The sequence below is a fragment of the Xyrauchen texanus genome, chromosome 18 (genome assembly GCF_025860055.1).
Source record: "Xyrauchen texanus isolate HMW12.3.18 chromosome 18, RBS_HiC_50CHRs, whole genome shotgun sequence".
Lineage (NCBI taxonomy): Eukaryota > Metazoa > Chordata > Actinopteri > Cypriniformes > Catostomidae > Xyrauchen > Xyrauchen texanus.
Window position 1 is genome coordinate 44,795,546 of NC_068293.1, and position 16,212 is coordinate 44,811,757.

The window sequence follows — 16,212 nt, forward strand, 5'->3', positions numbered from 1 at the left end:
GTTCTGAGTGACACACAGGAAACATCAAAGCTGCTTCACTCTGAGGGTCCAATCAGGTCGAGTCAAGGAAACCTCATTTCACTTTCACACACTGGAGGGCGCTGAAGACTCACTTCTGTTTCCTCAGATGGAAGGCACGATAGAGCCGGATCTGATCAGAGGTGAATGGTGTGAATTTGTGTGTGTGTGGTGTGAGTGTTTTGTGTGTGTGAGAGAGAGTGTGTGGTGTGAGTGTGTGTGTGTGTGTGTGTGTGTGAGATGTGAGTGTGTGTGTGTGAATGTGTGTGTGGTGTGAGTGTTTTGTGTGTGTGTGTGAGAGAGAGTGTGTGGTGTGAGTGTGTGTGTGGTGTGAGTGTTTGTGTAAGTGTGTGTGTGTCTATGTGTGAGAGAGTGTGTGTGTGTGTGTGTGTGTGTGTGTGTGCGTGAGTGTGTGTGTGTGGTGTGTGAGTGTGTGTGTGTAGGGTGTGTGAGTGTGTGTGGTGTGTGTTGATGTATGTGTATATGTGTGTTGATGTGTGTGTGTGTGTGTGTTGATGTGTGTGTGTAGTGTGAGTGTGTGTGTGAGTGTGTTGATGTGTGTGTGTGTAGTGTGAGTGTGTGTTGATGTGTTTGTGTAGTGCAAGTGTGTGTGTGTGTGTGTGTGTGAGTGTGTGCATGTGTGTGTGTATATATGTGTATATGTGTGTTGATGTGTGTATGTGAGTGTGTGTGTTGATGCGTGTGTGTATGTGTTTATGTGTGTGTGTGTATATGTGTGAGTGCTGATGTGTGCTTTGTTTCTTTGCCCCTTTTCCGCTGAGATTCTGCCAGTGTTGGTGCATGAAACCGAGAGCCGTCTGACGGACCAATCAAAGTTATTGTGGTTAATAATCAATTCCCCACAGGAGAAAATGAATGGGAGTTTCACCTCTGGAACTGCTGTTGTGCTGTATAAAGATATTGATTTAAAAGAACTCATAAGACTCGTAAAGAGCGACTGATGCGCCGTGTTTATTTACAGGCAGTAAAACAGTCCGTTGCATCATCGTTTGCAGTTCTGCCGAACACCAGCACCGTTTCAGTGAAAAAGGGGCGTGTACTGTGAGGCAGAATTCGGCAAAACTACACGAACACTGTGTGCATTTGTCGACATGACAGGGCTCTCCTAACACATCTATGAGGAGAATGGCAGTTCATGTGCTTGTGTTTTGAGCAGCTTATGAGGTTCATGAGGGAGCAGCTCTTCTTCAACGCCTCTGTTTGGAGAGATTATTTGGACATTTTTGACCACAGGTGTCCGACTCCCCGGAGGTGTGTTTACTGGCTGATGTTCCTCACCTAGAAACTCTCCACGAAGCTGCCGGGAAAGAGTCCTGTTCGTCCGGTGCGTTGCAATGTTCCTTTATACCAGCCGTCCTCTCGCTTCTTGTGCACGAACACGATGTCGCCCTCCTTCAGCTCGATCTCTGCTTGGCTCTGAGGCGGGTACGGCACCACCACACGATACCTGACAGCAAGACAGCAGATTGAACATCACAAAAGCAAAACTGAAGTGTGCTTGAGAATTCAGAAGTGACAGTAATGATTGATCATGTAAACACAATAACTGTTTGACTGTAACAACAGAGAGGATTAGGGGGCGTTCACTCAGGACACGGTGAACAGCTGAATGGAACAGAATGCAGGAGTCTCAAAACGCTGCATTTACACACTAACATTACTCGTGCTGAGTGACTCCAGTCAGGTCTCCTTAGCAACCAAATTGGCCCGGTTGCTAGGGAGGGTAGAGTCTCTCAATGGTGTCCTCATCACTTTATTTTAGATTACAAAAGGCTTCAGATGCTTACATGATCAAAAACCACGTTATTTCAGCGCATGATCTCATTTCCTGTTGCTCTTATAAGGAGGAAATGAAGAAAGGTCGTTTCATCCCTCGAACTATACAGGCGCTCTAAGACAACACATTATTTAATTAAAGATGCTATGGCACTCGTTACTAATTTTGGAGCTGAGGGGGCGGGGCCAAGCTGGAATGACACACGGCCGATCCCCAATCAGCCTGATGGGGCGCTTGAGGGATAAAGGCGACCGGTGACGACAGGGCAGCTGCCCTGTATGTGTTTGTGTGTGTCTTTTTATTTAATTAAATATTATTTATATTGTTAAGCCGGTTCTCCCCCCCCCCTCACACTGGTGCCGAAACCCGGGAAGGAGGAGGGATGCCCGTTGTAAAGTCCTCGACACTGCCGTCCACCCAGGGGAGCGCCGCTGCCATCCGCCGGGGGACGGAGTACCCCGACCACCCGGACTGGCCGACGTCTGCGGGCCGAGTGGGGACTGGACTCCCCAACCACCTGGCGTGATGGAGCTGCTGCCAGGGGCAGAGGAGTGCCCTGCTGTCCCCCAGAAATGCGAAGAGGTAGAGAGAAGACTGCCGTCCACGAGGGGAGGAGGGATGCGACTCCCCGATCACCTGGAGCAGTAGGACCGCTGCCAAGGGTGGAGGAGCGTCCCCACGGGTCGCCGGGAACACGGAGGAGCATTCTTTTCTCTCTCTCTCTCTCTCTCTCTCTCCTTGTTCGCCTCTCCCTCGGCAATTTTGTTTTTTTCCCCTCCTGTCTCCTCGCAGGTTGAAGAAGCTGAAGATGACTAGCCGGCAGACGGGGCGCAAGGCACTCCCCCGGAGAGGGGTGATGAGGGTCATGCCGGGGCTCCCCGGCCTGAGGCAACGGCGGGAGGAGTGTAGAGCGGAGGAGGGCAGAGCCAGGCTGGAACGACGCCCGCTCGGTCCATGGGGTGGACTAGGTGCTTGAGGGATAAAGGCGGCCGGTGACGACAGTTCGAGAGAGAGAGAGAGAGAATTACAAGCAGCCTCCCTGTATGTGTTTGTGTGTGTCTTTTTATTTAATTTCCTGTCCCTTTAACCCTTACACTAATGACACCCGTTGGGTCAGATCTGTGTGTGATTCACGCCTGCACTTATATTATTTAATTATAGCAGAATGACTGTCCTGTGTTTCCTGAAGCAGAGCCGCATCGTCCCCAAAGCACAGATAAATCTGAACCCACTGAAAATATGTAATGATTATTATGACTTATATATGATATGAAGGAATTATTATCAGCAGCCTTCTATTATTCACCAGGAGCATTTAAATGTGAATTGCGTCACCTCTCTCTGGATAACGGCTTGGGTTCGGGTCTGATGGCGAGCGGCGATGACGAGCAGAGCTGGCGTGCTGGTGGAGACACGGAGAAGTTCAGGTCCAGTGAGCCAGACTTCCTGTGGAGCGGCTCGATGCTCATGGCCCCCTGCATCTCGCTCTCGATGGGACACGACCCCGCCCGGCCGTGACCGCCTGCGGACCGCAGCTCTGGAGCCATTGTGCCCTGAACGGAGGAAGCCTCGACGGCCGGAGAACGCGCGTCATGCGTCGGGGAGATGGACGGCGGCGAGCGCGATTTCTTTTTTGCTGCAGCACCAGAGAGAAGCTTCAGTAGACCACTGCTCTTCTTCTCCTTCTGTGAGACACAACAGAGAGGGACGGTTAGAGATAAAGAGCCTACATGGGCAGAAAGAGACCCGTAACAAAAAATAAATTAATTAATTTGAATTCCATCCAAATAAAATAAGGTACTGAGTTAAAGGCCCCTCTTATGCAAAACATGCTTTATTTTTTGGTCAATCCAAAAATATATATATAATTATATAAAATATAATTAAAAATAAAAATGCGTACATACTATTTTAATATCTAAATAAATCAAATTAAGAAAATATATTTATAATATAAGGTACAACGGAGCATTTCGAAAATGTTCTGGTCCATCAAAAAAAATATATATTTTTGTATTATTATTAAAGTTAATCATAAAATATATGTATTTTTATACAGTTTTTAAAATATACATATAAATACGTAATATTAAATATATGAATAAAATAAAAATGATATACATACACTGTATGTGTATTTTACTGAATATTGATGGATTACACAATTTGTCTGAACAGAATTTATCAAATAATTTTTATGTGATTAAAAACCATTAAAAATATTAAAACACAAGTTGCAAGCATGAGGCAAATTGACTTTTTTTAAAGAATTAAGTGAGAGCATTATTTGTGAGACTGATGATGAAAGTCTCACAAATAAATCAAACCTACAACACTGAGTGGGTGGAGAGAGAGAGAGAGAGAGAGATCTTTTATATAGATTTCTAAATCCTTTTTATTTTATTTATTAATCTTGTTTATTTTATTATTATTGTTTTATGCTATCAGTATTATTATTTTGTGTACTAAATGTTCTAAATCATTTTCTATGTTGTTTTGATGCTTTGGCAATACAAAATATATTTTTTTGTCATGCCAATAAAGCTTTCTGAATTGAATTGAATTGAGAGACCAAGAGAGGGAGAGAGAGAGAGAGATCAAGAGAGGGAGAGAGAGAGAGAGAGACCAAGAGAGGGAGAGAGAGAGAGAGATCAACAGAGGGAGAGAGAGACCAAGAGAGGGAGAGAGAGAGAGAGATCAACAGAGGGAGAGAGAGAGAGAGACCAAGAGAGGGAGAGAGAGAGAGAGAGATCAAGAGAGGGAGAGAGAGAGAGAGATCAAGAGAGGGAGAGAGAGAGAGAGAATTTAGAATTTTCAACACACCTTTATTACAATTTTCCGGGACAAACACAATCAGTTCCTACCTAAAAGGAAAGTACTATACACATTCAATTCATAACAAAAAAACAAGTAAAAAAGCAATATTTTCACACTATCATTCTAAAGCATGTACAAAATGTAAACTCTCGTTAATAACTTCACACAGAGCTCCCTTATAGCACCAAATCAACTCAAATGACATAAGATCCCCCATAGACTTATAATATTGAAAGTCAATTAAGACTCTAGATTTCACAAGGTTGAAAAACATAATAGGTAAATTGATGCTTGAATTTCGTTCAATTTTTATCTTCCGAGTGTCATAAATAGCCTTTTTGCCTGCCCTAATAGAAAGTTCAGTAGTTGGCAACAAAATCGACGACTCGAGTAAATTTAAAACCACAAATAAACATTTCCAAAGTGAAAATCTCGTCAAAATGATCAAATAAACTCTCTAAAACCTGAAATAACGGTAAAAGTCTGTTACAATGCAGAAAGGCATGAAAAACATTTTCTCTCTGAAAACAAAATGGACATTCGTCACTAGTACCAGGGTTTAAAACTGAAACAAGTGCATTCACCGCAATAGCGCCATGCAGGATTCTCCACTGTAAGTCCCCAACCTTTTTGGGCAAAGGTGATTTGTACAATGCTCTCCATTCTGGTTTAATACTTTCTCCCAGGTGGAGGACAGAAGCCAAGGCGTGTCGACTCTTTTGTTGAAAGACTGTTTGTTCAGAATTTTGACACAGTTTTTGTACAGGAGTTTTCCAGACACTGGGTTCGAACCCATTAACATCAATGTGTTGGTTTGCAAAAAACACTTTCACATTCTCCAAAGTCAGCCAATAGGTACAGATCAGGAAAGGGGTCACCGCAATTTGGGGCAACCGAGCCTTCAGTGCATTCCCCCAGTAGCATGAGTTCCTCTGACGTAAGTGCTGACTTCCACCCCTCAAGTAGCTTGGCCGTGACGCGCTTTGACTTTACCCCCAAATGTCCAGCAACTATATCGATATCCTCGAAAGCCGGTCCAGCCAGATCAAGCAAATGTCCAAGTGTCAACAACCTGGTTCTGATAAGAATATCAGAAATTGCAGGAAAGGACTTTTCGCTGGATAAGTCCAAACGTGACCCAAGAATCAGAGGTTCCTGCAGTAACCAGTACAAAGAGCTTGTGGTGCTTAGCTTCTGTACCTTAAACAAAGACCAAACTTTAAAAAGGTTCTGGTAAAAGGTGGGCATTTTAGACAGATCCATTTTTTGTGGGTTCAACAAAAATAAAGATCTGTCAAAGTCCAGATTTCTGAAATTCCTCAGAATGACCCAAGCAGCGAATTTCCAGCTTGAGTCTATTGGTCCAGTCAAGAGTCTTTGAGCGAATTGAACCCTGAAAGCTGCTATTCTGCTCTGTATATGAATTAGGCCATGTCCCCTTCCTCTTTAGGTAAATACAGAACAGCTTTCAGTACCCAATGCATTTTGTCCCAAAAGAAATCAACTAAAATTGACTGTAACTTTGGCAATATATCTCGTGGAGGATCCACGCAAATTAATCGGTGCCAAAGAGTAGAAGCAATTAAGTTGTTAATAATCAAGATTAGTCCCTTATAGGACATTTTAGGGAGTAAAAAAGCCACTTGTTGAGGCTGACCCTTAAACTTCTCGACAATTCCTTCGAAATTCTTTTGCATGAATATTCTGTCCCCTAGATACACTCCCAAGTATTTAAAGCCATCCTTGATCCAAGATAAACCTTCTGGGAGCCTTGGCTCCATATTGGCCCAATTACCCACCAATATTGCTTCACTCTTTGACCAATTAACTTTTGTGGCAGAAATCTTTTTAAAATCATTCAGAATTCCCAACAAAACATTTATATCTCTTTGTCCATTAATTAAAACAACAACATCATCAGCATATGCCGATAGCTTAAAAACATGAGTACACCTTGGGACATGTAAACCATGCAAATTTGCTCTAATTTTGTTTAAGAGGGGCTCTATAGCTAATGTATATAGCATACCAGACAAGGCACAGCCTTGCCTGATTCCTCTAAAAACTCTAAAAGGGGCACACAAGTTTCCATTAAGTTTCAAGACGCTTTCAACATCATTGTACAACACTTTTATCAAGGAGATAAAAACATTACTAAAACCAAAAGCTGTTAAAACATTCCATAAATACGTGTGTTCCACTCTGTCGAAAGCTTTTTCTTGGTCAATGGACAGTAAACCAAAGTCTAATTTTAGATTTTTGCCAATATCCAAAATATCCCTAATAAAGGAGATATTGTCAGAGATTCGATCTCCCAGGAACACAATAAGACTGGTCGGGATGAATAATTCAGCCAAGAACTTCACTTAGTCTATTTGCTAGAACTTTAGAGAGTAATTTGTAGTCAGAGCACAACAAGCTCACAGGTCTCCAGTTTTTGATCTCATTTAGATCACCTTTCTTTGGTAGAAGAGTGAGGACTGCCCTTCTACAACTTCGAGGTAGCTGCCCATTAACTAGACTTTCATTTAAAACCTGCAGTAAATCCGGGCTAACCTCTGTCCAAAACGTTTTGTAAAATTCGACTGGTAGCCCGTCGATTCCCGGTGCTTTACCACCCTCCATGTTTTTAAGTGCCTTTTCTAGTTCTACTAGTGTTATAGCTTTACAAAGTTCGACGTTGATTTCATCAGGAACTTGAGGTAAGTTAGCAAAAAACTCACATCTGTTTCAACATGAGTTAATTCACTCTCATACAATTTTCTGTAGAAGCAAACTGCCCTGTTTCTGATCTCAGAGGGGTCTGACAACAGAACTCCAGACTCGGAGCGTAGAGAGTGAATAAGCTTTTTTGCCCATTCTTTTTTCTAAATTAAAGAAGAACTTAGAAGGTGCATCCATCAGCTCTATGTTCTGAAATCTTGACCTGACCAGTGCTCCTTGTGTGGTTACATCCAAAAGGTCATTTAAAAAGCTCTTTTTTGTCTAAAACTCTTAATAATGGCCAAATCACCGGTGATATTGGCAAGTTCTTGCAAATTATTTAGTTCCTTTTCTAACATTTCAATCTCAATGTTTCTGTCTCTTGTGACATTGAAGGTATAAAGTTGACTCAACTGTCTAACTTGTATCTTAGCAAAATCCCACCACTGCTGGATAGATTGAAAGGATGATTTCTGGGATCTAAAGTCAACCCAAAATTCCTTAAGAAGACCTTGAAAAAAATGGTCACACAACAGGTTATTATTCAAGTGCCAATAAGCACTTTTTGGTTTAACAGAACTCACTGTCACAGCACACTTAACTAGACTGTGATCAGAAAAACCAACTGGGATGATAGAGCAACCCCTGAACATATTAAGTTGGTGTTTATGGCCATAAAATCTGTCCAACCTCGCTAGGGATATTAAATTATCTCGAACATGAACCCAAGTATACTGCCTCTGAGTGAGATTAAAATTCCTCCATACATCAAAAATCTCATTAGACTTCATCATTTCGATAAGCCTCTTTTGTGATGGCATATGCGGCTCTACATGATTTCTGTCACAGAAACATTCTGTGCAATTAAAATCCCCCTAAAATCAGAACATCCTCTGTGTTACAGTTTGCTAAAACCTGACTCAAAGTATCTAAAAAACACATTCTTTCAACTGTCCTGGTAGGAACATATACAGAAATAAATACAAAAAACAATTCTCAAACTGAGCTCTGACTTTTAAAAGTCTGCCTTTTATGATCTCTTCCACATGATATGAAAGAGGAATAAAACCTTTGGAAAACAAAATAGCAACGCCTCCACTGGTGGAGCTCAAATGACTAAGAAGAGATAATCCATCAAACTCTCTTGCCCAATCACTTGCGTTTATCTCATCACTATGAGTCTCTTGAGCAAATAAAACATCAACCTTTTTCTGTTTAAAGGTTTCAAAAAGATAAAAACGTTTTTTCCCTCTCTTGCTCCATTAACATTCAGAGAAGCAATGCATATTTCTCCCATAAATGAAGAAAGCAAAAAACAATTAGACTCAAATAAAAAGCCAACATGAATGTACTTTTCATTTTTCCTTACTAGTATTGGACCCTAGTTGAACATTAAGTTTAGCAAGTATTTTCTTCAGACGAAATACTTCTACATTGCTAAAGCACCCTTCACTCCTATAAACTTTTGCTTTGTCAATGAACTGTATAACATCAGGAAAGTACTCTTCAATACGGACATTCCTTGCATTCTTTGTTATCTTTAAAAGGATTTGATATCCTCCGCACTGTAATCCCTATTAGAAAAACCACTTAGTGGCAAACTGCACGTAACACTAAAATCCGAGAGATCACTTTCACTTTCAGTGTCCGTTTGACTCAGATCACAACTGAAACCTCTTTTCGCTTGCCGTTTTGTAGGACGTTGCCCTAAACTTCGCTTCTGTGGCGTCTTAAAAACACATTCATCCAGCTCAGTCATTATCGCAGCTTCATCATCATTAACAGAAAGAATGTCCGCGGCATCAGCAACAGCGTCTCCATTCTCCACTTTATTCTCTTCGCCCACAGTAACCATCATAGCTTCATCTTCCTCAGAGCGAACTATCTGCTCTACATCCACTGCCTCAGCAACAATCACAGCAGCTGCTGTCTGCACTGAACTTGGTCCAGCTACCTCATTATCAGTGACAGTCGCAACAACGCTCTGATTTTCGGTAACATTCACAGCATCTCCGTCATTTACCACCTGTACAGGTCCCTCATTTGGCCTATCTTGTCTACCGTTACTTGGGCACGCACGGATCAAGTGCCCCATCTCGCCACAGTTGAAACACTTCATGTTGTTCGTAGTGGCAAAGATAACGTAGTTAAAATCCTCAAATCTAAAATTAAGCGACAAATCTAGTTCGTCAAGGTTGTCCTGCAGGATCATATAAACGTATCGCCTAAAAGACACAACGTGTTTTAACAGAGGGATTTGGTACCAATCGGAATCATCTTAATCGGAGAAACTATTTTACCATAGCGGGCAAGCATTTTGATCAAGACTTCGTTTGGGATGAATGGTGGCACGTTAGATAACGTCACCTTTTTTGAAGGTGTAGACAACGGCAGCACTGGTGTAAAAATACCGTTAATCACAACACCGTTTTGCACTAACTCATTTGCTAGATCAACAGTCTTCACAAATACAACAACAGCGCTGTTCATACGGGACGCCGATACAATGTTCTCACAACCAACTACTTCTCCCACCGCTAAACTGCATCCCTCCACACCAGCAGCAGAATCTATTTTGACACCATGACGCCTTGTCAGGAGTTAAAACTCCCGCTGCCTGGGGCAGCCATGCTCCCGACAAGCGGGGCTGACACCCAGGCTAAGACACAACACTTACTTTCCTTTTTACAAAGATAAATCTCCACAAAAAAAGAAAAGAAAACCACAAACTGTAACTAAAGAATGACAACTAAATAAAGAAAAGAGAAGAGATAGAGAAAAAAACACTCGTACCTCACACAGCAACTACACGCTCACTCCAAACACACGCTCCCCACAGTCACACCGCACATGCGCACGAGAGAGAGAGAGAGAGAGCGAGAGAGGGAGAGAGAGAGAGATCAAGAGAGGGAGAGAGAGAGAGAGAGAGAGACCAAGAGAGGGAGAGAGAGAGAGAGAGAGACCAAGAGAGGGAGAGAGAGAGAGAGAGAGAGAGATCAAGAGAGGGAGAGAGAGAGAGATCAAGAGAGGGAGAGAGAGAGAGAGACCAAGAGAGGGAGAGAGAGAGAGAGAGAGACCAAGAGAGGGAGAGAGAGAGAGAGAGAGAGAGAGAGACCAAGAGAGGGAGAGAGAGAGAGAGATCAAGAGAGGGAGAGAGAGAGAGAGAGATCAAGAGAGGGAGAGAGAGAGAGAGATCAAGAGAGGGAGAGAGAGAGAGAGACCAAGAGAGGGAGAGAGAGAGAGAGATCAAGAGAGGGAGAGAGAGAGAGAGACCAAGACAGGGAGAGGGAGAGAGAGAGAGAGAGAGAGAGAGATCAAGAGAGGGAGAGAGAGAGAGAGATCAAGAGAGGAGAGAGAGAGAGAGATCAAGAGAGGGAGAGAGAGAGAGAGAGAAAGAGAGAGAGATCAAGAGAGGGAGAGAGAGAGAGATCAAGAGAGGGAGAGAGAGAGAGAGAGAGACCAAGAGAGGGAGAGAGAGAGAGAGATCAAGAGAGTGATATATAAACCATTGATTCAATTATTTGAATTTACGTTTTATAGGGGTTTTACCCCTTCGCAGTTTTGCAAGAAATTTTTTTAAACGAAATCTCTTTCGCCGACTGAGTTCATCTTCTCCAACCTTCCTCTGCCAATAACAAACAGAAGTCTCAAACCTCTTCAGATCAGAAAAATGATTCCGTACATCAACAGGTTTTCCAAAGGTTTCGTCTAGGAATTTATTTATTTCATCTAGTGAATAAACCTGCTCACAGCTTAATTGTGAAACATCTGACACATCTGAGAAATCAGATAACCCACCACCATCATCATCATCATCATCATCATCACCATCGTCATCCATCTCCTCATCAACCATATCTGATTGCACCTTCTTAATCAAAGATACTATCTTTCCTCTTTCCAAAACATCACCTTTCAAACCGCTTGCATCATCATTCGTCTGGCTTGTGTTCTCTGAACTCTCCACAGTATCACCCTGCCCAGACACCTGTACCACAGTATCACCCTGATCAGACCCCTGTACCACAGTATCACCCTGCCCAGACCCCTGTACCACAGTATCACCCTGATCAGACCCCTGTACCACAGTATCACCCTGCCCAGACCCCTGTACCACAGTATCACCCTGATCAGACCCCTGTACCACAGTATCACCCTGCCCAGACACCTGTACCACAGTATCACCCTGATCAGACCCCTGTACCACAGTATCACCCTGATCAGACCCCTGTACCACAGTATCACCCTGATCAGACCCCTGTACCACAGTATCACCCTGATCAGACCCCTGTACCACAGTATCACCCTGCCCAGACCCCTGTACCACAGTATCACCCTGATCAGACCCCTGTACCACAGTATCACCCTGCCCAGACACCTGTACCACAGTATCACCCTGATCAGACCCCTGTACCACAGTATCACCCTGATCAGACCCCTGTACCACAGTATCACCCTGATCAGACCCCTGTACCACAGTATCACCCTGATCAGACCCCTGTACCACAGTATCACCCTGATCAGACCCCTGTACCACAGTATCACCCTGATCAGACCCCTGTACCACAGTATCACCCTGCTCAGACCCCTGTACCACAGTATCACCCTGATCAGACCCCTGTACCACAGTATCACCCTGCTCAGACACCTGTACCACAGTATCACCCTGATCAGACCCCTGTACCACAGTATCACCCTGATCAGACCCCTGTACCACAGTATCACCCTGATCAGACCCCTGTACCACAGTATCACCCTGCTCAGACCCCTGTACCACAGTGCTTCCCTCAACAGCCACATCGGTTACAACATTAACTTTCTTCATTTTTCCTTGTTTTGTCTTACTACCAGAAGCTTCCTCTGTATCTTTCTCATTATTAGGGGACGGGTCTTCTATTATCATTCCTTCCTTCAAGTTTGAATCCACATTCTGATCCTCATTATTCACCACTGCTGCTTCATTTAGATTTGGTACACTACTCTTTTGCACTTCATTTTCCTTCCTCTTATCTGAAATATTGCTAGGGCCTGCTTCATTCTCAAGTTCAGCTCTATGAGGACAAGACAGCCTAATATGTCCAATACTCCCGCACTCAAAACACCGCATCTCTCCCGTGCTCAGCGTACATCATGTACGACTTGCCCTCAAAAACACAGCGAAAGGAGATATTCAGTGTCGGTTCATTTAAAAACATGTACACCTGTCGCCTAAACGACAACACATGTTTTAAAGCGGCATTTTACAGCCGAGTGAAACAGTTCTAATTCCACTGGCAAGTTTTCCAAATCGAGAAAGCTCTCGCTCAATGTCCGCGTCAGGAATAAAAGTCGGAACGTTAGAAACCGTCACCTTCGATCGTGATTGAAACTAGAGGTTGAACAGAAACAAAAGTGCCACTTACCGATATCCCGCTCTCGATCAAACCATGAACCAGATTCTCTTCCTTCAAAAATACCACAACGGCCTTGTTCATCCGAGACGCCGAAATGATGTTCTCATGCCCCACGCGCTCTGCCACGTCCAGCAACACATCCTCTACAGGCACACCTGCCTGGGTCACACACCTGATCCCATGCCGGGCGACAGGCCTGACGCCTGCACACTCGCGTGAGTGTGAGACGCCATCCCTACCTCCGACACAAGACAACTCTCACGGAAAACAAACTCAGTGTTTTTTTTTTTTTGTTTGTTTTTTTTTTTTTATATATAATTTTCTTTGTACTTTTTCTTTATCAATTAAAATAATCAAAAACAAGAAAAAGCAAGAAAGTGAAAATTTTTGAAACTTCCCTCTCACCTAGATCACCCTCCCATGCATTCCCTTCCCAATTCCCAGCATGCACCAGACACAGAGAGAGAGAGAGAGAGAGAGAGAGATCAAGAGAGGGGGAGAGAGAGAGAGAGAGATCAAGAGAGGGAGAGAGAGAGAGAGATCAAGAGAGGGAGAGAGAGAGAGAGAGAGAGATCAAGAGAGGGAGAGAGAGAGAGAGACCAAGACAGGGAGAGGAGAGAGAGAGAGAGAGAGAGAGAGAGAGATCAAGAGAGGGAGAGAGAGATCAAGAGAGGGAGAGAGAGAGAGATCAAGAGAGGGAGAGAGAGAGATCAAGAGAGGGAGAGAGAGAGAGAGATCAAGAGAGGGAGAGAGAGACCGTGGAGTGAGGCAGGGCTGCAGTCTGAGCCCGACTCTATTCAACATCTACATCAATGATCTGGCATCAGCGCTGGAGAGCTCGACTGTACCCGGTCTCACTCTACACCACACACAGGCCAGGGGTCAGGGGTCAGAGGTCAGATGTCTGCTGTACGCGGATGATCTGGTCCTGCTGTCCCGCACACCTGAGGGCCTTCAGCAGAGCCTGTCCCTGCTGGAACAGTACTGTCAAGACTGGGCCCTGACAGTCAACCTGGACAAAACCAGAGTCATGGTGTTCCAGAAGAAGGCCCGATCTCAGGCACACAAACACCAGTTCCTGTATAAAGGCCAGGTCCTGCAGCACAGCACGAGCTATAGCTATCTGGGTATCGACATCAGCGCCTCGGGACGCCTCGGTCTGGCTGTTAAAACTCTGAGTGAAAAGGCACGGAGGGCTTTCTATGCCATAAAATCACGATCGCGGACACTTAAAATTACCCATTAAAACCTGGATCAAATTATATAATTCAATAATAAAACCAATTATTTTATATGGATGTGAAATTTGGGGACCAGTACTAAATTTTAAAAATTGGGATAAAACACCAGTAGAAAAATTACAATTGGAAATTGCCAAAAATATTTTAGGGGTCCACAGAAACACGTCCACCGCCGCCTGCAGGGCCGAGGCTAGGCCTGTACCCGCTGAACATTGAGATCCAGAAGAGATGTGTTCAGTTCTGGCATCACCTCCATCAGTCTGATCCAGAGTCAGTGCAATATAAAGCCCTCCTCGCCAATGAATCCTCAGCAGAACCTCATCCTCTGAACACACTCGCTCTTCAACTCGTCCATCAGACTATACTCCCTATTGACCACAGCTACAGCCCCAAAATTATTATTAAAGAAATCCACACAAATCTAAAAGACACTCATGATAAATCATTAAAAGCACATTTTGACCTCCAGAATAAACTCCAATGTTACTCGACCCTCAATAGAACCACTAAATTGGCCAGTTATCTATTTATTAAACATTTTAAAGAAAGACAAATCCTCTCCAAATACAGATGAAGTGACCATGACCTAGAGATAGAGAGAGGAAGACGTAGACAAACATGGACAGAGAGAGAGAGAGGATCTGTAGACACTGTGATCTACAGCACATAGAGGATGAGGAACACTTTCTGCTCTTTTGCTCGAAATATAGCAATATAAGAGAAACGTTTCTGCCCAAATTTGAAGCCTTGATCCCATCATTCTATGAACTGAGTGACACTGAAAAAATGTCCTTCTTACTCGGAGAAGATGATAATACAGCTGCACTAGCGGCTAAATATGTGCTAGCTATTCACAACGCCAGAGACAGCTAATTCTCTAGAATGACCCAATGTATTTATTTATGCAGTGTGTGTATATTTATTTATCCATCTATTTACAATGCTACATGTGACATGATTTATACATATATGTTTTGTTTGTTTGTCTGTTTGTTTTATTATTTATATATAATATGTTGATGCTTTGGCAACATTGTGTTACACAGTCATGCTAATAAAGCAAATTTGAAATTGAAATTGAAATTGAAATTGAGACCAAGAGAGGGAGAGAGAGAGAGATCAAGAGAGGGAGAGAGAGAGAGAGAGATCAAGAGAGGGAGAGAGAGAGAGAGACCAAGAGAGGGAGAGAGAGAGAGAGAGAGAGAGATCAAGAGAGAGAGAGAGAGAGAGAGATCAAGAGAGGGAGAGAGAGAGATCAAGAGAGGGAGAGAGAGAGAGAGATCAAGAGAGAGAGAGAGAGAGAGAGAGAGAGATCAAGAGGAGAGAGGAGAGAGAGAGAGAGAGCATCAAGAGGGAGAGAGAGACGAGAGGAGAGAGAGAGATCAAGAGAGGGAGAGAGAGAGAGAGATCAAGAGAGGGAGAGAGAGAGAGCGATCAAGAGAGGGAGAGAGAGAGCGATCAAGAGAGGGAGAGAGAGAGAGATCAAGAGAGGGAGAGAGAGAGAGATCAAGAGAGGGAGAGAGAGAGAGATCAAGAGATTTTTTGATTTTCAAAAACCCATTTTATTACAAAAAGTACATGTCACAAAAAATAGATTAAGTATCAATTAAAAAAGAAGAAACATTCTAATTAAAAGGGGAAAAACAACTCTTCTTCAAAAATTTCACAAATGATCCCGTTTAAGCACCAAATTGCTTCAAATGATGGAAGGTCATGCATTCATCTGTAATAATGAAAATCAATCATAACTCTAGATTTGACTAATTTTACAAAAACAGCTTCTATACTACTAAAAACATTTTGTTCCACTTTCTCTTTCCTTGTGGTATATATTGCCATTTTTGCTTGACCTAAGAAGTTCAACAATTGACACTTCTGGCGATGTTTTTTAACATATTTAAAACCACAAATAAACACTTTCATTGAAAAAACTACATTGAAAGAAATAAAAAACATATTCAGGATATTAAAGAGAGGTTGTAACCTATCACAATGCATAAAGGCATGAAAAATAGTCTCTTTTTGTGAACAGAAAGGACAACCTTCAGTAACGTCATCATTTATCAGAGAGACAAAAGCATTGACAGCAATGGCACCATGCAACAATCTCCACTGTAAATCTCCAGTTTTTTTAACTAATGGTGATTTATATAGTGTTCTCCATTCAGGCTTTTCATTTACATCAAGATTAAGAACCTTTCGCCATGGTGTGTCACACTTGTTATCTAGAAATGTTTTGTTA

At 43.0% G+C, this 16,212-nt stretch overlaps 1 protein-coding gene across 1 annotated transcript in view; it reads right to left on the reverse strand.

The window, feature by feature from the left end:
* Positions 1–267: 267 nt before the first annotated feature.
* Positions 268–16,212, reverse strand: part of LOC127658848 (E3 ubiquitin-protein ligase SH3RF3-like) — a 78,207-nt gene continuing 62,262 nt past the window's right edge. The window contains 2 exon segments of the mRNA XM_052148374.1: positions 268–1,486; positions 3,152–3,501. Coding sequence (XP_052004334.1) covers positions 1,318–1,486; positions 3,152–3,501 — 519 coding nt within the window. The 3' untranslated portion in view covers positions 268–1,317.